The sequence below is a fragment of the Hippopotamus amphibius genome, chromosome 9 (genome assembly GCF_030028045.1).
Source record: "Hippopotamus amphibius kiboko isolate mHipAmp2 chromosome 9, mHipAmp2.hap2, whole genome shotgun sequence".
NCBI lineage: Eukaryota > Metazoa > Chordata > Mammalia > Artiodactyla > Hippopotamidae > Hippopotamus > Hippopotamus amphibius.
Genome location: NC_080194.1, coordinates 11,656,192 through 11,682,142, shown reverse-complemented (window position 1 = coordinate 11,682,142; position 25,951 = coordinate 11,656,192). Strand labels below are relative to the sequence as shown.

Here is a 25,951-nt window from a genome sequence, read left to right as displayed (position 1 = left end):
TCTCACAGGCTCCAGAGCGCAGGCTCATCAGTTGTGGTGCACAGACCCAGTAGCTCCGCGGCAGGTGGAATCTTCCCCGACTAGGGCTCAAACCCGTGTCCCCTGCATTGGCAGGTGGACTCAACCACTGCGCCACCAGGGAACCTCTTTGTTGAGTTTTGATGTTTTATGTTAGTGTTTGATGGGCTGCAGTTTGAGACTCACTCTTTTAGAAAATTGTGGAATAAGTAAAAGCTCAGTGTTAGAAATAAATTAGGGAAGAGTGTTCTTAACCATGTTAGTAAAGCAGTTCCTTTTGAGAATCTTTGAACATTTTTGACTCTCTCTACGGAGAAAGGGGCAAGTGTGGTTATACTCAAAAATGTGCATGCAGTTTCAGGGGTTTTCCTTAGACCCAATTTAAGGAGCTCTGCCTTTGGAAACTCTCTTAGGCAATCCTTATCTGATGTGGATCATGACATTTTATCTACCTCCCAACACACCATAAACAGCTTGTCTAACTCTGCTTGAACATCATCTATAAGGAATCCCAAGGAAGCTGTATTAGTTTCCTAGTGCCTCCTTTGATGTATGTACAGGACCCTGGTGATTTATATTGGGCCCACCTGGATGATCCAGGATTCTTTCCCCATTTCAAGGTCAGTTGTTTAGCAATTGTAATTCCTTTTTCAACCTTAATTCCCTTTTGCTTTGTAACATAACATATTCATAGGTCCTGGGGTTAGGATGTGGTACATCTTGGGGGTAATGGGGCACAGGCATTATTCTGTCTACCATGGAAGCTGATTACTGAATGTTATTGGGTAACTCCAGGTTGTTTGGAAATCCTGGATTTTTTCTCTAATTCTGAGCCAAAAGTTGCCTCCTAATTTTTCATGTACAGGTTTTTGTTTTGCCACGGTGAATACACGTGCCAATCCTTGACCTACTTGCTTTACAAACCATGGATTATGTGATGTTTGTTCCTTTTCCTCTGAGCTTGGTAGAAATTGTAGTTTCATAAAACTAAGCAACTATTTGGTAATCTTTAGACTGAATTAGACACAACTGTTGAATTATTTCCTCTTTCACTTATCTATCCAGGATTTATCAATTGGGAAGCCACTTGGAATTTTGGTTTCCTTACAAGGTGTTTTTTGGCAGCATTTTTGTGGACTACCACATATGCCATGTGCTTACCATTTCCTAGAATTCCTTATTCCCTTCTCACAGCAACCTAGTAAAGTTGGCATTATCTGTATTTTTATTGGACAAAAATACTAAGGCTCAGAGAAATTAAGTGGAACTCGCAAAGCACCACACAACAATAATGATAATGAACTGAAAAGGAGATTTTTTTTTATTTTTATCTTTTTTACTCTATGTTTAATAGATCTTTAACTTGTTTCATTCTTTGAACTGAAATGTTTATTGACAGGACAGAGACTGTCATTCACCATTCTACTAATACTGAGTGAAGGAATGAGCCCTCGGTGCGAGGTACATGGTAGCTGCGAGGAAAGGAGTCAGCCACTGAGGGAACAGATTCTCTGTATTCTGACACATGGCCCAATTAGTCATAGTTAGCTTCTGGAGATGGAATCCTAGATTCTGTGTAGGCTTTATCCTTGAGATATGGGGAGGTAAACCACAAGGGCATGATTTCTGTAGTGTGTGCAGTGAGCTCTGAGGGGGTAAGTTCAGGATCATAGGGGAGAACATAAGAAGGCTTCTTGGAGGTGGCAGCCCTTCCAGGCTGAAAGAGTAAGCAGCATAAAGGCCCAGAGGCTAGCTGTGATATTTCCGTAAGTGGCAAAGCATTTGTAAACAGTTTTTCAACATACTTTAGGCAATTCACTTTGAGGAGTTTCCATTGCTGCCCTTTCAGAGAAGATGGCTTGGTATGGAATTATTTAATAGTTAATAAGATTCAATAGTATTGGTTTTAAGTTGTCCCTGAGGCATAACACATTGAATTTAAAATAATATGTGAGGAGAGAAACAAATGAGGTTCAGCCTTTGTAGTGCTTTGCCCAATATGTAACTACAGGCCTTGCATATATAGATATTAAATAAACATATCTGGGAAAGCTAAAAATCTAGCAAGTTATAAAAGGACAAAGAGGTATATAGTAGGATTGCAAGTTGGCAGCCAGTGAACCAACCTACATCATTTTAGTAGAAAATTTTGAGTTCTTTAATTGTGAAAACAGAAACACATAGACTAGCTGAGGTAAAAACAGGCTTTCTTAGAAGGATATGACGCAGAATCTATGAACTGCGGCTGGGGAACCACGAGGATTCCATCCCTTTCTTCTAGGGCTCCCATTGTCTGCTCTCTTTCTCTGATTTACTTTTTCTCACAGACTTGCCAATCTGCTTACTCATGGTTTTTCTTTCTCTATCATGTCAGCTTGCCCTGTCTTAATGCTGATTTAGGCCCTTACGCTCCATGCTCTTTCAGTTTAGTTCAAGTGCACACCATCATTTCTGTGATCTAATTCCAGATTCCCTGGGCAGAGAAGCCGATGACCCAATGTAGTCGGTTGTTGTATAGAGCACACAGGGTTGACTTCATCAAAGATTGCAGTTCAGACATTTTCTTTAAAAAGGAAATGTGAGTTGGGAATCAATGATGTCTGTTATTCTGACAATCTGATTAAAGTAGAAGAGTAGTGAAGTCCTTCACTGTAATTGTTTTGGGGTAAGAAGTATTGACTAGAGAAAATGATCACCTAAGCAAGGCAGATGTAAGCTACTCAGTAGTTGAGATGTGTGGTCATCCAAGGAAAATAGGAAGGGGGTAAATGAGATCTTAGTAGAGGCAGCAGCAGGAGAAACTGATAAGATTTGGGTTATCGGGAAGTGCTTAGTATGTATTTGCATTGCTTTAAAACATTTCATTCAGGTTATGAAAGTGGGACGTTCCAAGGAGCCAGAACATATTGAGCATTCACTATTTGCCAGGCTTCATTTTAGATTCTTTACTTCTATTGCTTCTAATCATAAGAACCATGTAAAGGTTAGTTGTATTTTGTAGGTGAACAAATAGAGACTCAGTGAGGTTTAGCTATTTGCCCAAGGTTAATAAGTGAGTGACTACTATGGAATTATGCACATGATAATATACAGAGGAAGAAAAGGGGTCCTTTCTTGTTGGGTATCTTGGAATGACTTTGACTAATCAAGGGTTTGGATGCTATAGACTGAATATTTGTGTGTGTGTGTGTGTGTGTGTGTGTGTGTGTGTGTGTGTGTGTGTGTTTCCCCCCCAGCCCCATTCATATGTTGTAACCTAATGCCCCATGTGAGGGTGTTAGGAGGTAGGGCTGTTTGGCAGGTGCTTGGGTCACGAGGGGCGCCCTCCTGAATGGGATTTAGTGGCCTTATAAAAGAGACCCTATAGAACTCCTTGGCCCCTTCCACCATGTGAAGACAGAGTGAGAAGATGCTGTCTGTGAACCAGGAAGTGAGCCCTCATCAGCCACCACATCAGATCGGCAAGCATCACGATCGTGGACTCCCCAGCCTCCAGAACTGTGAGAAATAAATGTTGTTTATAAGCCAGTCTCAGGTATTTTGTCATAGCAGTTTGAACGGACTAGGACATGGGCAGTGGGTTCACTAACTCAGGGCACATGTTCATGCAACAGGGATACAGCCCGAACAGAGTTGGGTCTCTGCCAGCAAGACAGACATAGGAAGAATGGGTTTGGGAATAATAAGTAGCATTTATTGGGAGCTTACCGTGTACTATGCCCCCTTCTCAGCACTTTAATGAATTCACTCAGTACTCACAGCAGCTAATGCTATGCTCTGGTGATAGAAATCCAGTTTCAACCCAGGGCTGCCTGACACCAAAGCCTGTTTCTTTCCCTAACCATAGCCCTCCTCAATCCCAAGTAAGAGTTTGACTATAGATGTCAGCAGAGCATTGTCAGCATGCTGAAGTTTTGTCCACTGTGTATGTTGTAAGTGAACACCTCTGTTTTTGTTTTTGTTTTTTTGTTTTTAAAAGAAGTGAGGCATTTTAGTAATACCTACATTGTGAAATGTATTTCAGCAACAGTCGTGATATCATTATAATAGTTTAAGATACTAAATAACTTAAGATACTAAAATTCTAGACTGTGTATAAAGGATGGTAGGACCATTCAGAAGTTAAAGTATATGTCAGTGTCTTCTTTGTAAGTTTCTAAGGTGATATACTCTTAAATATACCTATTGTTGTCTTGAGTGTCATTTGCCTTTATGACAAAATGTGTAAATCCCCAAACTGTTATGCTTGTGTTCATGCTTCTGCTACACTCTTGAGTGGTGATTTCTTTTTGCCTCTGTTCCAAGATTGCAAAATAAACTGGGATTCATGTAGAATTTAAATTTTGTACTTTAATACCAAGAAGACTGATATTGCAAGCTGAAACCTCTTCTGAAGTGCTTGGTTTATTTCACTCAGAGGAAATAGTTTTGCAACCATACTGACATGCCTTACAATTTTAGCAGCCTCTTTACAAATGTATCATTGGGTACTAAGTATATGAAGGGATCAACAGATTTTGTGAACAAAATGAAGTGTATGGTGACTCTGTAGTTTTTGTACTTTAAGCAGTACTTTTACTGTAGCCAGTGATCTACTTGGTACTTTTCTGCAATCAAGGTCTTGTATTAGCGAACATTTCTAGGGAAGAATAAGGTTGGTAAATTTATAATTCAGGAAAGTCTCTTTGGGAATCTACTAACACTATTTTTGGGGGGGCCTAAGTCTATTTGAAAACTGATAAAAGCTTCTTCAGAAAAATGCATACATACAAAATTTTGTATGTGATTCCAGGAAACTTGTAGTTTTCCCTGTAATTTATCTATAAATGCCTAGTCTCCAACCTATTGCGATGAACATTTTGGTTATTTCCTGCAGAAAATAATTGTGCTACTTAGTAGCAAGGGTATTTGCCATATCTGAGAAAAAGAAAAGTTTTTTTTTAAGCTCTTTATTGGATTATAATTGCTTTACACTCTTGTACCAGCTTTTGAGGTATACCAAAGTGAGTCAGCTGTATTTATACATATATCCCCATATCCCCTCCCTCCTGCGACTCTCTCCCTACCTCCCTGTCCTGGCCCTCTAAGGCATCGCACATCATCGAGTTGATCTCCCTCTGTTATACAGCAACTTCCCACTAGCTATCTGTTTTACAGTTGGTAGTGTATATATGTCTATGCTACTCTCTCACTTCGTCCCAGCTTCCCTTTCACACCCCCCACCGCAACCTCGTGTCCTCAAGTCCATTCTCTACATCTGCATCTTTGTTCTTGCCCTGTCACTGGGTTCATCAGTACCATTTTTTTAGATTCCATATATATGAGTTAGCATACGGTATTTGTTTTTCTCTTTCTGGCTTACTTTGCTCTGTATGACAGTCTCTAGGTCTATCCACCTCATTACAGTTAGTTCAATTTTATCCCTTTTTATGGATGAGTAATATTCCATTGTGTATATTTGCCACATCTTCTGTATCCATCCATCTGTTGATGGACATTTAGGTTGCTTCCGTGTCCTGGCTATTGTAAATAGTGCTGCAGTGAACATTATGGTAGGTGTTTCTTTTTGGATTGTGGTTTTCTCTGAGTATATGCCCAGTAGTGGGATTACTGGGTCATATGGTAGTTCCATTTTTAGTTTTTTAAGGAACTTCCAAACTGTTTTCCATAGTGGCTGTACCAGTTTACATTCCCACCAACAGTGCAGGAGAATTCCCTTTCCTCCACACCCTCTCCAACATTTATTGTTTCTAGATGTTTTGATGATGGTCATTCTGACCGGTATGAGGTGATACCTCATTGTGGCTTTGACTTGCATTTCTCCAATGGTTAGTGATGTTGAGCATCTTTTCATGTGTTTGTTGGCCATCTGTATGTCTTCTTTGGAGAAATGTCTATTTAGGTCTTCTGCCCATTTGTGGATTGGGTTATTTGCTTTTTTGGTATTAAGCTGCATGAGCTGCTTGTATATTTTGGAAATTAATCCTTTGTCCGTTGCTTCGTTGGCAAGTATTTTCTCCAATTCTGAGGGTTGTCTTCTTGTCTTGTTTATGGTTTCTTTCGCTGTGCAAAAGCTTTTAAGTTTCATTAGGTCCCATTTGTTTATTTTTTATTTTATTTCCATTATTCTAGGAGGTGAGTCAAAAAGGATCTTGCTTTGATGGATGTCATAGAGTGTTCTGCCTATGTTTTCCTCGAAGAGTTTTATAGTGTCTGGCCTTACATTTAATCCATTTGGAGTTTATTTTTGTGTATGGTGTTAGGAATGTTCTAATTTCATTCTTTTACATGTAGCTGTCCAATTTTCCCAGCACCACTTATTGAAAAGACTGTCTCTTTTCCATTATATATTCTTGCCTTCTTTGTCAAAGAAAAGGTGCCCATTTGTGCTTGGGTTTACCTCTGAGTTCTCTATTCTGTTCCATTGATCTACCTTTCTGTTTTTGTGCCAGTACCATACTGTCTTGATCACTGTAGCCTTGTAGTATAGTTTGAAGTCAGGAAGGCTAATTCCACCAACTCTGTCTTTCCTTCTCAAGATTGCTTTGGCTATTCAGGGTCTTTTGGGTTTCCTGAAAGTTTGTTTTAATATAGGGGTTCGAACTCTAAACAGATGACTCCTGGATACATTTACATTAGTGACTACAACAGAGGCAGTAATTTGCAAATCTTGATTCAGATCTGGGTTTGGATTAAGTTTACCTGTGCACTTAGGCTAATCCGATCATTCACCTTTAGCTAAGCATCTGTACTTCTCTTTCCTTTCTTTGTTCATACTGTTCCTTCAAATGGAGTGACCTTCCTTGTGGTGTAAAATTTTTCTTGTTGCATAAGTGCTACCCTCTTAAGTCTTTTTATAGGGTCCCGTCAGGGAATCGATGACACACTAAAAATGGATAATTTGAGGAGAGTTTAATAAGTGACCATTTTTGTAAATTTAGGGTGTAGAGATGGTGCTGTACTAAGGGGCTGCTTTGAGTAGGGTGCTGTGACCCCCCCTTGGCTTGAAGAGGCATAGGAAGGGAGCACATCATGGAGCTGGGAAGGAGGGAGCCTGTGGGAGGACCTCTGATGGAGCTGTGCCCTTCAGTTAAAGGATCCAGCCAGGCCAGGCAACCCCACAAGGAGGGACTGGGGAAATAAATAAATACCTGACCTCATTCTCCTCTCTCCTTTCAGTCTCCTGCTTATGCTGTCAGTTGGCAGAACCCAACTAGAGGCCTAAGCAAGGAAGCCTGTTGATGTAGCCCAGATAGTAGTGTGGGGGAGGGTTGACAAGTAGATCTGGGAGGGCAGATGGGAGATACCTCCCAAACCCACCAGACTCACACCCATCAGTCATTACACTTTATACCTCAGTTTTCGCACTGAGCCGATCAAGTACTGGCTTGTGTGTGTATGTGTGGTAGGTCTCATGCTAAGAGAGGGGAAGAGAGAAAGTTTAGTTTCCATACTTGGAAGAATCAAATGTAGTTTCCTTGGATTGTTTCCTTAGGCCAATGCTTTGCATAAGAGTAAACACAGGCTTTTTATAACTGACCTGGTTTTTAATGGGATTTTTCTGTCCACATTTGAATAGCTGAATAGGAATCAAGTCTATGTAGGCTTTTGGGGCACTTTTTATAGGAAGAAAAAATGTTCTTTTTTGGAGCTATGACATCTAATTTGGATTTTTTTTTTCCTTGTACTCCTAACTTAAGTCATCCTTGACTCCTGAATTTTGTAGGCCACATCCAAACTATCAGAAATTGTTGTTGGCTCTGCCTTTTACATGTAATCTGACCACTCCTCAACACTTCTGCTACCAACTAGAGTGCTGCCAAGCTACCACCACCTCTAATCCAGATTACTTCAGTAGTGTCCCAGTAGATGTCCCTACCACCACCCTTGGCCCAGTACAGACCATTCTCCGTGCAGCTTTCAGAGTGCTGCTTTTCAGTTATAAGTCAGATCATGTTACTCCTCTGTTGAAAACCCTCCACATGGTTCTTACTAAACTCAGAATAAAATCTGATGTCCTTACTACGGTTTATAAGGTCCAATATGATATGAATCCTCCAGCTCTCTGAGTTCAGCTCTGACCACGCCTCTCCTCACACTCACTCCACACTCTAGCACACAGGCTACCTCGGTGAGCTCTGAACGTTACCAGGCATGCTCTCTGCTCATTCTTGTGCTTGCTGTTTCCTCTGTTTAGAAGGCTCTTCCATCAGACATGTGCATGGCTTCCTCCATCCAGCTCTACTCACTTTGTCAGAGAAGGCCTTCTCTGATCAACCAATAAAATAGCTCCTCTCCTGCAACTGGGTCCCCTTACCTTCCTTTCTTTTCTTAGAAGGATGTGGTCCTTACATGCCTTTTCAGTATATCAGGACAAGTGTTCTAAGTCAGTAAAGGAGAACAGGTAACACATTCATGGGTATCTTCACTTTGTATTCAAAATCCCATTATTTTAGCTTTTCTGCAGGGTTGCTAGTTATGACCATCTTAAAGCATGTGCATTTTTTCTTCTTTACTTTTTTTGTAAATTATAGCCTTGTGAACAGAGTCATGTATGTGGAACTGCAAACAAGTTCCATTTTTTTTTCTTTTTTTTTTTTTTAAGTTCCATTTTTTTATTGTAGTTATTTCTTTTACTTGCTCAAAATTATTTTCATGCCTTTCCATTGCTATTTAAATAATGTCAAACCATTAACTAGGTATTAAAGTGTACTAGAAGGTCCTATGGCTACCTATTATAAGGTAGTATTCCCAACATTTTTAAAATTTACATGGCCCACTTTTCATTTCATTATGTTCTGCTTTTTAGCCAAACTAAACTATAATTCTCACCTCTTCGTTTGCATATGGCATTTTCCTCACCTGGAATATCTCTGCTGGTCCCTTCCTCACCTTGTTTTATTTGCCTAGCAGATTTTTTTAAATTAAAACTTATCTTTTATTGTGAAATATGTGTAAAATTTATCATTTTAGCTATTTTTAAGTGTTCCAGGCCATTAACAGTGTTCACAGTATTGTGCAGCCATTACCGCTGTCTCCAGAACTTTTTCGTAATCCCAAACTGAAACTCTGTACACATTAAACAATACCTCCCCATTCTCCCCTCTCCCCAGCCCCTGGTAACCACTGTTTTACTTTCTTTATGAATTTGCCTGTTCTAGGTACATCATAAAAGCAGAATCATAAAATATTTGTCTTTCTGTGTCTGGCTTATTTCACTTAGCATAGTGCCTTGGAATTTCATCCATGTTGTTGCAGGTATCTGAATTTCATCCCTTTTTAAGGCTGAATCACATTTTTTTCCCCTCTTTTTTTAATTTTTATCTTTTAAGCTCTTTAATGGAATATAATTGCTTTACACTCTTGTACCAGTTTTTGCTGTACAACAAAGTGAATCAGCGGTGTTTCTACATATATCTCCATATCCCCTCCCTCCCATGACTCCTTCCCACCCTCCCTATCCCAGCCCTATAAGTCATCACCCATCACTGAGTGGATCTCCCTGTGTTATGCAGCAGCATCCCACTAGCTATCTATTTTACATTTGGTAGTATATATATATGTTAGTGCTACTCTCTCACTTTGTCCCAGCTTCCCCTTCGCCCCCCACTCTGTGTCCTCAAGTCCCTTCTCTACATCTGCATCTTTATTCTTGCCCTGTCACTAGGTTCATCAGTACCATTTTTTTTTTTTAGATTCCATATATATGAGTTTTAGATTCCATATATATATACGGTATTTGTTTTTTTCTTTCTGGCTTACTTTGCTCTATATGACAAACTCTAGGTCCATCCACCTCACTACAAATAACTCAATTTCATTCCTTCTTATGGCTGAGTAATAGAGTCACATTTTATGGGGTGTATATACCACATTTTTGTTTATCCATTCATGTATCAATGGATGGTTAATTTTTTGAGGAACTGTTGGGTTGTTTTTCCACAGAAGCTGCATTGTTTTAGTTTCCCACCGTCCATGCACAAGGGCTCTAATTTTTCCATATCTTGCCAACACTTGATTTCTCTTTTTTTTGATAATAGCCATTCTAATGAGTATGAAGTGGTACTAGCACACAAATCAAGATTTCCTTTCTTGATCGGCTAGAATCTTGGCTCTCAGCTCTTTGGCATTATCACAACACGTTTATCTACTGCCTTGTAGTACTTGTGTATTTGTCTTGACTTCCCATTCAAACTGTAATATTTTAACACAGTAGTACATGCATATAGTTTAAATAGTCAAATGGTACTAAAAGGCTTAGAACAATACCGTGGGTCTCTGACGCATCTCTCCCTCCTCCCCTAGTCAGTCTTCCTCCTTAGAAGCAACAACTTTTGTCCCTTAACTATCCTCTGGCATTTGGTCATCTCTCTATTTTATGTTATGTATTATCTGTGGATGACTTCTGATTAGTCGCCCTGCTGTTTGCCTTCCCCCGTTCTCCCAATGTAGTTATTTTGCAATTCTTAATTAAATCTATATTCAGTGTTTACATCAACCAAAAATGCTTAACTGAGATTTGTCATATATTGTCCCACATTATGATTGTTATGTTTCTTACCTTTTGCTTTTTTTCGTCATTGCCTTTAAATTTTTTTCCTTAGTTTTCTCTGTAACTATTATTTATTCATCCCGCACCATCTTATAGCTTCTTAGCACTCTTTCTAGTATTGTCAGTCACTTCAGCTAATCTCTTAGTTAACTTACTTTTGCAGTTTCTGTGTACAGTATCTCCAGGTTTGTAGGTTCAACCTCTGTTCCAAAGTTCTTCCTTTAACCTCTGCAGAGGAAACAGTCTCCAGTCTCTGTTGAATGAGGGTAGTGTTACCCAGCGCTTACCTAGCATTCACCCAAGTCTACCCCGCACACGCCCCCCCCCCCCCCCCCCCCCCGATTTTCCAGAGGTCCTTAGTGCTGCCAGTTCATGGGCCTTTGGGAAATTCTTGTATAAACCGGGTTGATTACCTCAGCTTTCTCCACTTCTGGTTTAGCATTTGGCTTTCTAGACTCTCTTTAGTCAATTATTACTTTTGACTACATTATTCACTTTTCTGCTTCCAAACTCATGTTCTATTGTTCCTTCTTTTCTCCCTGTTCTTGTGGGTGTATCTCTGAAAGTAACAAGAAACAAAGAAATAAAAAGCACATATAATAAAATCATCAATTAGAGATAGGTACTAGTGTCATTTTGGAGTATATCCTTTCAGTCTTTGTGTACATACAAGCTAAGAAGGTAGAAATTAGATTATGCCATATATACTATTTGTGGGGCATCTTTCATTGTGTTTGTTTCTCTAAATGCTATTTTCACATGAACTAGTATGCATACATTTTCTGTTGTTGTTCATTGATACTTTCAGTCTATTCTTATACCAAAATAAGTATTTGAATAAAGAAGACCTATATGACAAGGACTCATCTCTTAAAAAATTGCTTTGCCTTTCTTTATTCAAAACTGCAGTGTTAATATTATTCTGTGCTCTGGTATTGATTTTGAAATTATCTGTACTTCATATGGCTTTATTTCATCCAGCCTGCAGATGGCAGAATTGTTTTACCTAAGCAGAAATTTTAAAGGTCAACTTTATTTAATGAGTTCTTGGGCTGGAAAGAGAGGTGATTAAATGAGCAGCATCTCTCTCTATTAGAAAATAAGCAAATTAATGTAAGGAATGGAGAGCTGCACTAAAAAAGTACTGGGTAATTTATTTCTTCAGTTTGTCTATGTTCATTTCATGATTTTTGTGTTTGGATTATAGTTGTACAGATGGACTAGAGCATGATGCTTAAGCAGTACCATATGTAAGTTGTGAAATTCCCTTAATTTAGTCAGAGTAATGGAGCTTAGATCTGCTTCATGTTAGCTACAAAGCTGTTTGTTTCGCATTTGTATTTTAAGAGTTTGCTTATATTAATCTTTTTTTTTTTTAGTCTAGAGACCTTTTAGAAGTGATGTACAGATCATCAATTTAAAGCTTTTATAGGTTTTGCTGAAGTATGAATGTTTTGAGATACTTTAGAGAACAAGAAATTAGTGTACCATTAGATTAGTGTACCGTATTTGAAGTCAAAGAGAGAATTATGCTTTAGAAAGATTGGAAGAGCAGATTTGAGGAAATGTAGGAATTGTTTAGAAAAACTGCTATAAGATTCAGTGATTGATCAATTGCTCATGTGCCTGATGAGAAAGGTAAAGCAGCAGTATACTGAGTGGAAAATTTTATTGTGTCATTCTATTGAGACAAAAAAAAGAGAGAGAGAGATTACAACAGTTGTGAGGGATTTGTGAGACTTTTTAAAATCAGTGTGTTTAAATATAAACTGGATGTGTACGTCACTGTAGTTACCTTAAAAGTTTTTAAATAAGTTTTTTAACTGCTATAGAAGGACAGACTTTGTAAGCCATTAGATATACTTTGTTGGCTTGATAAAAAGAAATAGAACACTAAAATGACTACAACAGGGTTAAAGTCTAACAAAATTGGGGGTATTTTTTGAGTACTAATTGAAATAACCTGTAAGACCAGTGGAGTAAAAAACCACATTTCCTTTATTCTTACTGTAGTTGTGCCCACTTATGGGTAGGAATTGTAATTGGTGCCCATGTCAAGGCCTCCTCAGTTTGACAGGAGAAAGGTAGAATATACGGCTAATTGGAATGAGAAGGGAAGCTATATATAATTTCTAATGAAATTACAGGTTAAAATTCCAAGGAGTCTAGAAAAGCCCGCACTATTTTCATTAGAATTGACAGCAGCCAGTAAAGGCCAGATAGTACTTATATGCAGCCCTGTCATTCAAAGCTGATATTATGATCACATAATTACTTTCCCCTGGAAAAAAATATATTTGGAAAAGACGTGTATAATGTTCAGGTTGAAAGAAGATATACCAGAATGAAATATGCATTATTATTAATAAATTAATGCTTCCTTTTTAAAATGATTTTTCTAGCATGAGAGTCTGAGGATAGATTGGTTTAGATTAATCAGAAAACGCATTGCACATTTTACTCTCCATAAGAAGGCAGTATAATCAATCAAGAGATAGTACTGAATAATGGAAGTGTCCAAAGTGTCTTCCTTTGGTTTTTGTCACCTTCATTTCAGAGTAAGAGTAGTGAGCTATTACAGAAATTTTATATTTTATTGTCATTATTCAGAGAAGCAATTTCAATTCATCCATGAAGGGTGGCTGTATGAGGAATGATTATGTTCTTTTTATTTTTAAAATATGAAACTTATTAGGGTTTTTGATGTGGCAATTCATAAAATAATAAATGCAAAAGTTTCATAATAAAGGACTTAATGTCAAGAATAATGGAAATGTGAAGATCTTGTAGGTGAGAGATTATAAATAGGAGAGAGATTCATAAAATAAATATTAATTTTATCATGGCAACTAGAACCAAGATATAAAAATATTGAAGAGAGACTTTGTTTTGAGAGAATCAAGTTGGTTGTCATAAATTGGAATCTGGACATAGAATCATTGAAGCTTATTTATTTTGCTTCTTGGTAGTGGAACTCTATCTGCTGTATAAATTTACTGTGTATATGAAATATGAAATATTCCATCTTGTAATGCCAGGCTTGAGCTTTCTAGTAAAGACGGATTGTTAGGCTGTTAGGACACTTGAAGAATGCGCACATGGATTCGATATGTCTGGTTTTCTGTGTCTGCATTTCTGGATGAATAGGCTATAAATAGCCAATGATTAATGAATTGATAACCCATGTTGGTAAGGACCGTTGGTGATGAGCGGTAGTGCAGTGTGGGAGAGTACAGCCTGGAGAGCTAGGCAGAATTCAAATCCCTTAATCGGTGGCTTGTAGTTTTCTCATTGATGAAATGGGCGCGTTGACTTAGAAAATTTGGTTTGGACTCTATCATTGTTGGGGTATTAAGAGTGATGATTCCACATTTCTGTCCTTGTAGACTGGTACCAATTGAGAAAGAGGCAAAAAACCAGACAGATGGAAACCAAAGTAACAGTTTTAATGCTGATGGTTTTGTTGTATTGGAAAATGTGACTTAAATATGTGGGCTTCTACAGTTGGACTCCTTAGTTTAGATTTTGGGCTTTTTGAGAGAGAGAGGGTTTGTGTATACAAAGCAAACACACATCCTGAATTGCTTGCCAACACCCGCTGGGTGGGCTTGCTATCTGCCTTTGAAAGGCCGGTCCAGTTATGCCTAGTGCGTAGAGGAACTGAAAGGAGAATGCAGATTCCCTATAGGCAGGCAGGACTTAAAATGAGGGAAAGGCTGACGCCAGTGTATTCGCCTGGGTCCTTTTCCCAGTCCTTTAGAGGCGAGTGATTGAACAGTGGAGGGAGGATAGAAGCTTCCTTCCAGATGCTTCAGAGATGGAACTCCTTTACCATGAAACCATAAGAACTCTACATTTGAAATTACAGTAACATTAGTTCATTTTCCCAAAGGAAATATTTAACTTCATTTAACATTAGTATTCAGTTCCCTTACTTTTAACCCTAAAACATCCACTGGGGGGGGCAAGGAAGAAGCCCTCTTCTACCCTTTTCACATTTGAAATATGTTAGATGTGATGTGTTTTGCTTTTTGGGGTCAGAGAGTTGAGGAGAGAATAGGTTTTGTGGAAGATGTCAAGGAATGTAATTTGTTACTATGGCTACTGCTAAATAAGCACTGGAGCACTCTCTGAACTATTTTATGAGTATAAACTTTATGTAAATTGTAATCTAACAGCTGTGTGCTCTTTAAGTGTGGTCCTGGACAGTGGAATTATTGCGAAGCACATCTGGCTAAATATATAGAGTGTCTCCTTTTTTGATATCTAAGGAAAAAGTAGCCATGCTTTATTGAGAGGTCATCCTGGTCTAAGTCTATCTTTCTGGATCCTTAGTTGAATTGTGGTGTGGAACACAATCTGAAATTAATTTAACTACTTAAGTTCACTTGCCCTATCGTTCTTGACAAGGCAGACCTCTCCTTTTCACACTTAGCAGCAAGAATCTTTGAATTTTGAATAGTATAATAGATGAAAATAAAAACATAACCAATTTCCTAAAGTTTAATCTTGATTATTCTGTTGTAAGTCTAATAGTAAGTATTTTGTTGTAGGTTATCAGAACTTTAGGTTTTTTTTTCTTTTTTTTCTTTGTCTTTCCCTTTGGTCATTTTACTTGTAAATACTTTTTTGCAATGACAAAAGGGGAAGGAGAAGAAGATGAAACGTAAATCAACTTTTCTTTTTTTTAATTCTGTAAGCACCTGGCTTGAAAATATGCATAGAGGACTTGGGGAACTACAAAAAAGAAGTTGAAAACATTCCAGAAAAAAATTACTGAACACTAAGTTTGACTAGTTGGGTGTCTTTCAGATTTGGATTTTTTTTTTTCTTAAATTGAATTCGATATTAATTTTCTTGAACTTTTTTTGCCTCATGAGGTGTGTTATTTTTTGTGTTTAATCTTTCCTTTTTTCAATTTCAGCTGATCCTATTAAGATACTAATGCCATCACTGTCTCCTACAATGGAAGAAGGGAACATTGTGAAATGGCTGAAAAAGGAAGGTGAGCAGCGCATTACTAATACCTGTGTTATTTGATCATTTTGGTGTTTTCCTAATCAGCTGATTTATACAATACATGATATACATGAAACGACTGGTACCTTTGCTTGTTAATCTTAATTGTTTAAATAAAAATTTCTCATGGTAATGTAGCAAAGGTTTTCTGAGTTCAGCCTCTATCTTTTCACAAGCAGAGAATGATAAACTCTTTTAAGGCATTTTTCCAAGTTTTAGTTCTTATTCTTAGCTTTTAGTTTCAGTATCATAAATTTGTCAATCCTCTGAAGTTAATTTGTGACTTTATGATTCTCTGTGTGTGCTTCCTGTAGTTAGGCAAGCTGATTATAAACTTCATTGGAAAGAATAAATAAGAATAAGAAAAACTTATTAAAGAAGAGCAGCAGAGGAGATTTGTAGACCTACTGGATATTAAAAAGTCTTTATAATAAAAACTGTGGTGTTGGTGCTTAAAAATACAGACTAATAGAACCAAATAGAAAATGAGGAAGTAGACATAGTTGCACATGAATATTTAGTATTTAAATAATGAAGGAAGACAATATTAGATTTAGTCTTTGTACCATCCCAAAGATAAATTACAAATGAGTCAGTCACTTAATGTACAAAAATGAAACCAGGCAAGTGCTGGGAAAAAAGCTGGTGAATTCCTCTGAACCTGGAAGTGGAATCCAGGTACAATAAGGGAAAATCCAGATACAATAAGGGAAATACAGATAAATTTGATGGTAAAAATAATAACTTTAGTATAGCTGAAAACATAATAAATAAAGTAAAAAAAAAGTAACAAATTGGAGAAGGGTATTTGCAGTTTTTAATCACAAAGGTTAATACTTCTAAAAAATAGAGAGTAAGAAAACAATTCAACACGAAAATGGGCAAGATATAGGAACAGATGGTTTGCAAAAGAAGAACTGCAAATTGCCTTTAAACATATGAAAAGCTACTTATTGTTTGTACTAATAAATATGCAGACTTAATACTACACTGATACATCATTTCCTACCAGTCATATTGACAGAAATTTGAAAGTTTGAGAAGTTACTCTGTTGATGAGACTGTGGAGGGAATGGAGGGAAGCAGGCACTCTCAGACTTTGCTGGAGGAAATGCAAAATAGTATAAGCCCTAGGGAAGAGAATTTGTCAATGCCTAGAAAAATTACATTTGTATTTACCCTTTGGCCAGGCAGTTCTATTTCTAGGGATCCTATCCCAAGGCAAAAATAAGAAAAGACACACATATGAGGCTATTTATTGCAACAGTATTTGTAATAGCAAAAGTTAGAAACAGTGCAGCTGTTGGTCAATACACAGTTTGCTGAATAACGTATACTACATCCACAATTATAAAAAGGAATGGGGACTTCTCTGATGGTGCAGTGGTTAAGAATCTGCCTGCCAATGCAGGGGAACGGGTTCGATCTCTGGTCCGGGAAGATCCCACATGCCATGGAGCAACTAAGCCCATGTGCCACAACTACTAAACCTGTGCTCTAGAGCCCATGAGCCACAACTACTGAGCCTGAGCGCCACAACTACTGAAGCCTGCGTGCCTAGAGCCCGTGCTCCACAACAAGAGAAGCCACTGTAGTGAGAATCCCGTGTACTACCCCCACTTGCCGCAGCTAGAGAAAGCCCACGTTCAGCAACAAAGACCCAACGCAGCCAAAAATAAATAAATAAATAAGTAAATAAATTTTAAAAATGGGGGGGAATGAAGAGTGTCTCTTTATACTATTGTAGAGTGATCTTCAGGGGAAAAAAGTAGGGTGGAGACTAGAAGATATAGTTTGTATCATTCATTGAAGAAAGGGATGGGAGTACTAATATTTGGACTTTTTTTTTTTTAAAGGATAAAACTAAAATTTAACAACAAAGGGTTATCTGTAGTGCGGTGGAGGAAACAGTGTGGTGGGTGGAGAGAGGAGCAGAAGCTAGACGTCTCTGAATGCATCTTATTTTGTCTCCTTAACTTTGGAACCATATATATATTTTGCATAATTTTAACACAAAATTTAATTTTAAAAGATCCCTAAAAATGGAAACCAAATGAAACAGAAGAACCTAATTATATATTGAGTTGCTGATATAACAACCATGCAGAGAGGGGCTGTTTCAAATGTCAGTAAACTTGACTATATATCCCTACTAGATTGTAAACAATGACGTCTCTAAAAATAATCTTAAAATGTTTAGAGTAATAGTATTATAGTGGTTATGTTGCTATTGTTATTCCAAGGTTTTTTTAAAATGTATTTTGTGGGATAAAGCACATGAGTGATTATTGGGAGCCCAGCCTTTGGGTGTGGTTTTAAGGAAAAGCAGATGAAAGATAGCTAAGGTTAAGGAAAGATTCTGTGATGGTAGATTTTCTACTTCTTTTCCATGGCAGGGCCTGGAAAAATGACAAACCTACTAGTAATGAGCATCCCTAACAATGAGACTGTAGTCTCTACATGCCATTTCCCACTAAAGTAAACCAAAACTGCTTGGAAAATAGCTACTTCCATGTCTGGGGTAGGAAATGTACAAAATGAGCCTGGAACATCTTGTCAATTTAGAAGGCAAAGCAGTTATCTGAAACTCCTGAGGGCATCTTAAAGGATTCAGGAGCCAAAAATGGGACAGTTTGAGGATCAGTAAGAATAATATCTATGGTGTATTGAAACATATTAAGTATATTTGAATTCAAAGCTCACAATAATACTAAAGGAAAATACTAACAGTTAGTCTGCTTGGGGGATGCTAGTAAATTTACTCATTTTGAAAACCGGTACTAAGTGGAAAGACTCAAGTATTTTTCCCTGCCTTTCCTATGTCAGCAGTAGCTTGGAGTAACCAAGTAGTTGGTGAGAAGTTTCTAATTATTGGCATATCCCAACTCTTAAAAGATGGAGGAATGATAGAATGTCATTGTATCACAATTTGGTGATCTCTGATGAATTAAGAGATACAGCCAGTGACCATCAGTGTTTGCCAATATCACACAAAGAGAGAAAACCAGATAGTACACCCCACCAGCTATGAGCTTATCTTGCCAGAAAATTGAGCTGAATGTGATCAGGCCTGTAGTTCTAACTACCAGTTTCCAAGAAATATAGGGTAAAGAGGGATGTATTCAGTGACCCCATGAGGAGTGTATCAGCATAACCCAGAGTGTGGGAATGTCTACAGGCCAGTTTCTTCAACAAATAAATGTCGAAGGATGGGAACATGGGCGAAGGAAGGAGGTAGGGAACCTATACCTTAAAGGAGATTTAAGAGACCAGTTCCAGTGAGGTACCTTATTTTGTTTATGATTCAAGCGAATAACACATGGGGAATTTGAAAATTATATGTTTAATGAGATTAAGGAATTAATCATTTTAGAGGTTTAATGATACTATGGTAATAATTTTTAAAATCTCATCTATGAGAGATATGAGTTGAAATACTTATGTATGAAATGATAATACGTCTGGCATTAACTTAAAGATACCTCTGGTGGGAGGATAAGGGTATAACTGTTCATGAGTCAGTTGTACAATTGTAATAGTTGTAAAAGTTGGTTCTTTAACTTTACTTATAACTTTTGTATATGTTTGAACTTTTTGTGCTAACATATATAAAGTTGTCCAATCAGTAGCCTTTGGGATATAATGGAGTGGGAAACTACTCTTTCCTCAGCTTTTTATAAGCTCCATGTGAATTTGAATCTTGCCGTTACTAAGAAAATATTTGCTACAATATTACCTACAAAGCTGTATTAATCTACTGTTTATAGCAACCATTTTGCCAGATTTTTTCAAATTTATTTTTTTACTTAGGTACATAGGTTATAACATGGTGTGTTTCATGTGTACAACCTTATATTCCTACTTCTGTGTATGCTACAGCATGCTCACCACCAAAAGCTTAGTTTCCATCTGTCACCATACAGTTGATCCTCTTTACCCATTTTGCCCTCCCCTCCTTCCTCTGCCCCTTCCCCTCTGGTAACCACTACTCTGTTCTCTGTAGCTACGTGTTTGTTTTTGTTTGGTTTATTTTGTTCATTTATTTTATTTAGTTTTGTTTGTTATATTCTACGTATGCATGAAATCATACAGTATTTGTCTTTCTTTGACTTATTTTGTCTAGCATAATACCCTCAGGGTCCATCCATGTTGTTGCAGATAGCAAAATTTCATCTTTTTTATGGCTGAGTAGTATTCCATTATATATATATGCATATGTCTCACATCTTTATCCATTTATCCATTGATGGGCACTTAGGTTGTTTCCATACCTTGGCTATTGTAAGTAATTATTTTTCCAGATTTTAAGTACTTAGTATGGCACTTAAAAAATAAGACTAAGCCTACGAAGGCCAAAGAGATAAGGATGCTACAGCGCTCATGGTACAGAAAGACAGAGGAAAAATTACTGTGAAGGAAGTTGGAGAAGGAGACTTTTATTTTTCCGGCAGCTGCTTTCCTTTCCTTTTTCCTTCCTTAGGTCATTGCCATGTGTGTCTGTAGAGTAACCAGGTATTAACTGTGGGATGGTTTCTTTTAGTCTTCCTATGGTTTACTCATTCTGTAACATGTTAAACTCTTGGGGAGATGCGTCTCCAGTCCCTATTAGGGCTTGTTGGACAGACGTACAGAGAAATTGACCACATAAGTTCCCCATAGCCATTATTATTCTTCGGCTTGAAAAATGGTAAACCAAATGTTAAAAACGGAAGGAGAAGAGGGAAGAGTGAGTTGAGAATGAAGGACGTGGTTAGGGAGGACTTGACTGATTCCAGAGACTAGCTCTGGCAGGGACTTTTGGGGTCTCTATATGTGTTTCAGTGGGCACAGATGTCATCTAGGCAAATGTTGGTGTTGAGTGGTCCAGCCTAGTGCTTATAAAATTGTGTAAGAGACTTGGTCAGTGAGCAGGAGTTCAGAGTCTGACAGAATGATGCTGTGATTCCAGGAGATGAGCCATTCGTGGCAGTGAGGACAAGTGTTGGGGGTCGGGAAGAAGGCTGCAAGTGTTCAGTAGCTTGCAAGTGCGAGAGAAGGCCCCCGTTCTTGTGGGTGGGGCCAGGCAGGGCTGGGGTGCTAGGGAAGGCAACAAGAGAAATCACAGAATGGGCCTCACAGCAGGAGTCTGGAACTATGGACTGGGCCAATATAGAGATTGGAAGATACGGCACAGTGAGCTATCCAGATGACCGTGACTGGTCTTTGAGGTGCTGTACCACCTCTGATGGGAAGCACTACTTAATTCTGTTCCTTAGTGGCAGACATGTCTGAGTTTTGATATGTTTCCTTTTCGGGTTATGACTAGCATAGCAATTAGAACAGACCCGGCAGCACTGTAAGTGGTTGATTAGTAAATATATTGGCAGAGGGGAGAGTAAGGCAAGAGCACGAGATGTGACAGGCGTCTGAGAAGGCTTTGCAGATGAGGTACTATTTGAGTTGGTCCTTATATTATTCATGGGCTTTTTAAAAAATGAGAAAGAAGGACATTATAAGTAATGTATGCACTTTGGCAAAATCTTGGAAGTGAGATGTCATGACGTATATTTTGGCATCCTCAGGTAGTTCTGGCCTCATTAAGGGCATATTGGGTGTGAGAGAAGATAGCTTATAAGATCTCGATGTCAAGCTACAGTTTATCAGTCTGTAAGTGTCCTTATCCTAAAGCCAAAGTGCATTGACACTCATGGTTATTTTGTAGGAAGTAGTTTTTACGTGCTTTCTTGCGCCCTGTTAGTAGCCTTGCACTGAATGGAACAGGCCCTAGGAGTGCTCTGGTATCAAGAGGTAAACTAGGCAATTTAAGTAGCTCTGTTTACCTACTTACATTTGAGAAGCCAGTCTTGAGGACTTCTAGTCAGTATGACCATCTAAACAGATGCGGTCAGAGTTCTGCTCACTTCTGTATGGAAAATTATAAGACAGATGTTTTAAATGTAAGTTGAGCTTAAACACAGGAAAGAGGAATCACCAAATATCAGCAGTACCAGAGTGGTGGGTGGGAGCTGACCACATGCCCCGCTGGGCCTGAGCTGGAAGGGTGGAATCACTGAGACTCGGTTTTTTGTGGGGAGGAAGGGAAATCAAGAATTAGGTTCAGGTTTGGATGTGGTAAAGTTTGAGTTGCTTATTAGATATTCAAGGAAAGGTGTTTAATAGACAATGGTTATAGGAATTAAAGTTCAGGAGTGAAGTCTGACTTGGAGATAGAAACTTGAGAGTCACCACCATATGGATGGAATTTAATGCCATACGCTAACAGACAAATATATTTGTTTGCTTGGAATAAAAATGCCTACTCTGTTCTCTCATAGGCCTCTCCTCCTGAGGCTTTGGGGTTCAGATTTGTAGTATTTGCATTTTCTGGGAACCCCTAAGTAGAGGTAAAGTGGTCCTGGGCTGATAATCTTACTGCGTTACTTGGCAGAAGCCATTATTCTGGAAGAACATAGCCTCTAATCCAACCCACACAAGATTACCAGATAAAGTCCCACTTACCACAGATTCACAATTCCAAATTTAATAATTGACATGGAAGCTGCCTTTTAGGAGCAAACATTATTGAACATAACAAGCAACAGGATTAGACCTCCAAGAACTTCAGTTAATTGAAATTACTAGATACATAAAAACATATTTTTGAAATAGGAGACATGTAAGAGAAGGAATTGAAAATATGAAAAAAGACACACTATCCAAAAAGTCCAGATTTGAAAAGAACAAATAGAACTTCTAGGAATGAGAAATGTTGTCTCTCAGATTAGAAAATGAAAAAGTCAAGGTTGGGTTAAAGTGTGATTAGATGTGACTGACCAAAGGATTCATGAAGTCCAACCTGAAAAAGTTAGCCTGCGTGCAGCAGCGAGAGATAAAGCAATAGAAAATATAAAAGAGAAGCTGAGACATGAAGAATAAAATGAGAATCCTCTACTAACCCAATAGGAGGACCTCCAGAAGGAGAAAAAAGAGAGTGAGGAAGAGGTAATATTCAACAAAAAAAAGGGCAGAGAATTTTCTAGAATTTGAGGAAGACATGCCACATAATATAAACGGAAGAGCCAGTGCTTCATTAGGAAGCATTTGGAGCAGTCGGCTCCCCGTGGCTGCTACCGTCTTTTAAAATAATTATCATTATCTAAGAAAGTTTCACCTTTATAAATAATGCAGCCAGTTGGAATCTATTTTTAAGTTTCTGTTTCCTGATGAATTACAGAGCTTTGGCTATTTCCGTATTCAGTATTACAGAGTGTTGGTGTCATTAAATAATGATTCAGACACAGACCAGCCTTCTAGGATTATTATAAAAAGATTAAATTTCTTCACACTTTGAGACCTGGTAGGCAAGTAGATAAGAGGATTCTTTGAACTACATTATCTCTCAGACGTCTAGCTCACTGACAGTCTGATAAGTTATTCACACCCATTAGAACATGGTGAGTATGATGAAGAGCCAGGAGACAAATGGTTTCATCATTCTGTTCTTTTTCCTTTTGGTTACATGTGCTATTTTCATACAGGACAAACCAGGGTTTACTTTAAGCCCCTGGAGCCTGTTTCCTCGAAAGTTGCTTTTACAATTCTGTGTTCTGCCGGCTGAGGAGAAATGTTTACCAGTATACATAAGTAATTGAGAGCAATCTAAATCCTTGGTTCTCCATAATTCACTGGCTTCTTTTTCAAGTTTATCACCTTTGTGATTTTTATGGCCATAATTTAGTTCTTAATAATTTTTTAAAATATTTATTTATTCATTTGGCTGCACCGGGTCTTAGTTGCAGCACATGGGATCTTTAGTGGCAGCATGCAGACTCTTAGTTGCGGCATGCATGTGGGATCTAGTTCCCTGACCAGGGATCCAACCTGGGCCCCCTGCATTGGAAGGGCGGAGTCTTAACCACTGGACCACCAGGGAAGTCCCTCATAATTTAGTTAAGATTCATGTGTTGTACACATGGGTATGACTATATATGTCTAAGTATGTTTGGTGCTTGATACATAATTTGGTTCAATCATTATGTATTAAAAATATTTATATTCTACAAGAAAACTTTTTATATACCTTTTTTTCTTACTAGGTATGTTTTTAAAATTTTTTATCCTGAGATCTTTATTGTATGGTCACTGTTATTTAAAACAGTGAGTTTAGACCTTCAAACCTTAAGAGGATTAAATTTTTTTTAATGAAAAAAGAAAAGCATTGTATCTAATTTTGAATCTAGTTTATTTTTAAGCTGAGACTAATTATCTGATAACCTTTAGTGGGTGGCAGTTTGGTCTTACAAAACTTTATGGTTTCTTGAAAATCTGAGACTCTGTAATTCACAACTGTTACCTGTGTGTGTGTGTGTGTGTGTGTGTGTGTGTGTGTGTGTGTGTGTGTGTGTGTGTGTTTTAAGCCAAGGCAATACGTGTGCAATGAAATGAACTCTGGCTTAGATTTGTCCTTTGGGCTTCCTACTCTGTCATGAGATAATCTGGGAGTGAGTTGAACTAGATGAGTTGAACTAAGATATATCCTTGACTTTAGAATTCTATGATAACTCAGTTTCCTTTTCTTTTTTGAAGTCATAGTGTTGTTTCACAACCTCCTCAGGAGCTTCCTGGGTATAATTTAAAATCGGCCCAATACATGGAGGGTAGAGAGAGATGGAGGAAAGAGGCTCCAGATTGGTAGGTGGCAGGTTTAATAAGCAAGGGGACTTTCATGTGAGGCTTGCCTCAGGTGGCCACAAGATGGGTAGATTCCCACACCACCCGTCCTTAAAAGTATACAAAGGACTTGACTGGGCTCAGTCACATACAAGGTCCAGTGGTCTCAGCACCACAGTGCTATCTCAAGGCTACGTCCTTGGGCAGATTCTAGTGCTGGGAACCAAGCGGAGTGCACATTCCACAGACAGGGAGCAGGTGAGGGACCTCCGATTGACCTTGCCCAGCTAAGTGGTCACATCCTCTTGGTAACCTCTCTCATCACAGGGCAACATGCAATAATATAGCATATAAAGTATTCCCATCTTTGTTGATCTAATGAATGTCAGAAAAGTAGTTTTATAATGAATATTAGAATACTTAATTTCAATCTGAGGATTAAGTAAAGAATAGGCATCATTAAGTTAGTGGAGAAAACAGTTCAGAAGTGCTAGGTAACATGTACAGTTTCAAAATCTCCTGAAAGGTGAATTGAGCTATAATTCCACATTTTTATTACAAGCTTGTTATTTGGTGGGCGACATGCGTGTCAGATTATTTTTAGTTTAATTAAAGTGTATGAGGGTGAGTCAAAAATTATCTGCACTCTGGCTGTAGAATTTATTTTAATTAAGTTTTAGAAAAGACAAATACATCATTTTTTGACATAATCTCCTTGCTTTTCAATACACTTTGTCCATCTGTCAACAAGCTTTCGTATTCCCTCATTAAAATATGTTTTAGGCTGAGCTTTGAGCCAGAAATGCACTGCTGTCTTCACTTCTTCATCAGAAGTGAATCTTTGTTCTCGTAGGGCTGATTTCAGGGGACCAAACAGGTGAAAGTCTGATGGAGCAAGATCAAGACTATAGGGAGGATGCTTTAGCACCTCAAAACGAAGTTTTTTGCAGAGTGTCGACAGTGTGGGTAGAAGTGTGCAGACATGCACACCCTCAGACCACAAAAAAATGAATCACTGCACACTGCTCTTCTTTCATGCAAATCACAAGGAGGGAATCCATTTATGCTTGCAGTTACAAATAAACTGATGTAACACATTCACACCTGCACAGCAGTGACTGGGGAGACAGTAGCCTTGAACCCAAAGTGCTGATAAGGCAGTGCAGTCAACAGAAGTTTAATATAACCAGAGTGCGGATACTTTTTGACTCACCCTCGAATATAGAGTGTCTTTTTTTATCAGTCGAAAGGTCAAAGCTGTTCAAATAACCAGAAGGAAGAAAATATTCTTGTTCCCCCCTTTCGTGAGAGAATATTTGACTGTGTGAAAAACATTGTTTTCTTTCTTGAGATATTTAAGAGCATATCCTGAAACACTGGAACAAAGCTAGGCTGAGGTGGTTAGGTGAGGTGCTTGGCCACACGTCTAGAACAGACGTGGAACTTGCTTCTTCAGCCGTGTTACTGCTGCTGCTCTCGGTGTTTGTTACCCTTCAGAGACTGTCGTTTTATGTAGACTTTCCTTCTGTCATGTGACTGGAAATCTTGAATGTTTCAAAAAAATTTTGTGTAAATCTTAGACTGTATTTGATGTAGTGTGTAAAATTCAGAAGTAAAACTGTCTTGAAGGAGCGGATAGCTGTTTCTCTTGTTATCGCCAGATGCTGCTAGAGAGTTAAATGGGTCTCTGGCTTCTACTGTAGATGAGGCTTT

The 25,951-nt window shown here is 38.2% G+C and overlaps 1 protein-coding gene across 4 annotated transcripts in view; it reads left to right on the top strand.

The window, feature by feature from the left end:
- PDHX (pyruvate dehydrogenase complex component X) overlaps positions 1-25,951 on the top strand; it is an 84,616-nt gene that overhangs the window by 1,887 nt on the left and 56,778 nt on the right. For 2 of the 4 annotated variants that reach the window (XM_057750559.1, XM_057750557.1), the window contains exon 2: positions 15,495-15,575. In XM_057750559.1, coding sequence (XP_057606542.1) covers positions 15,495-15,575 — 81 coding nt within the window. Of the gene's footprint in view, positions 1-3,418; positions 3,519-11,709; positions 11,821-15,494; positions 15,576-25,951 lie in introns of those variants that run through there. The other 2 variants (XM_057750558.1, XM_057750560.1) reach the window with 2 other exon arrangements.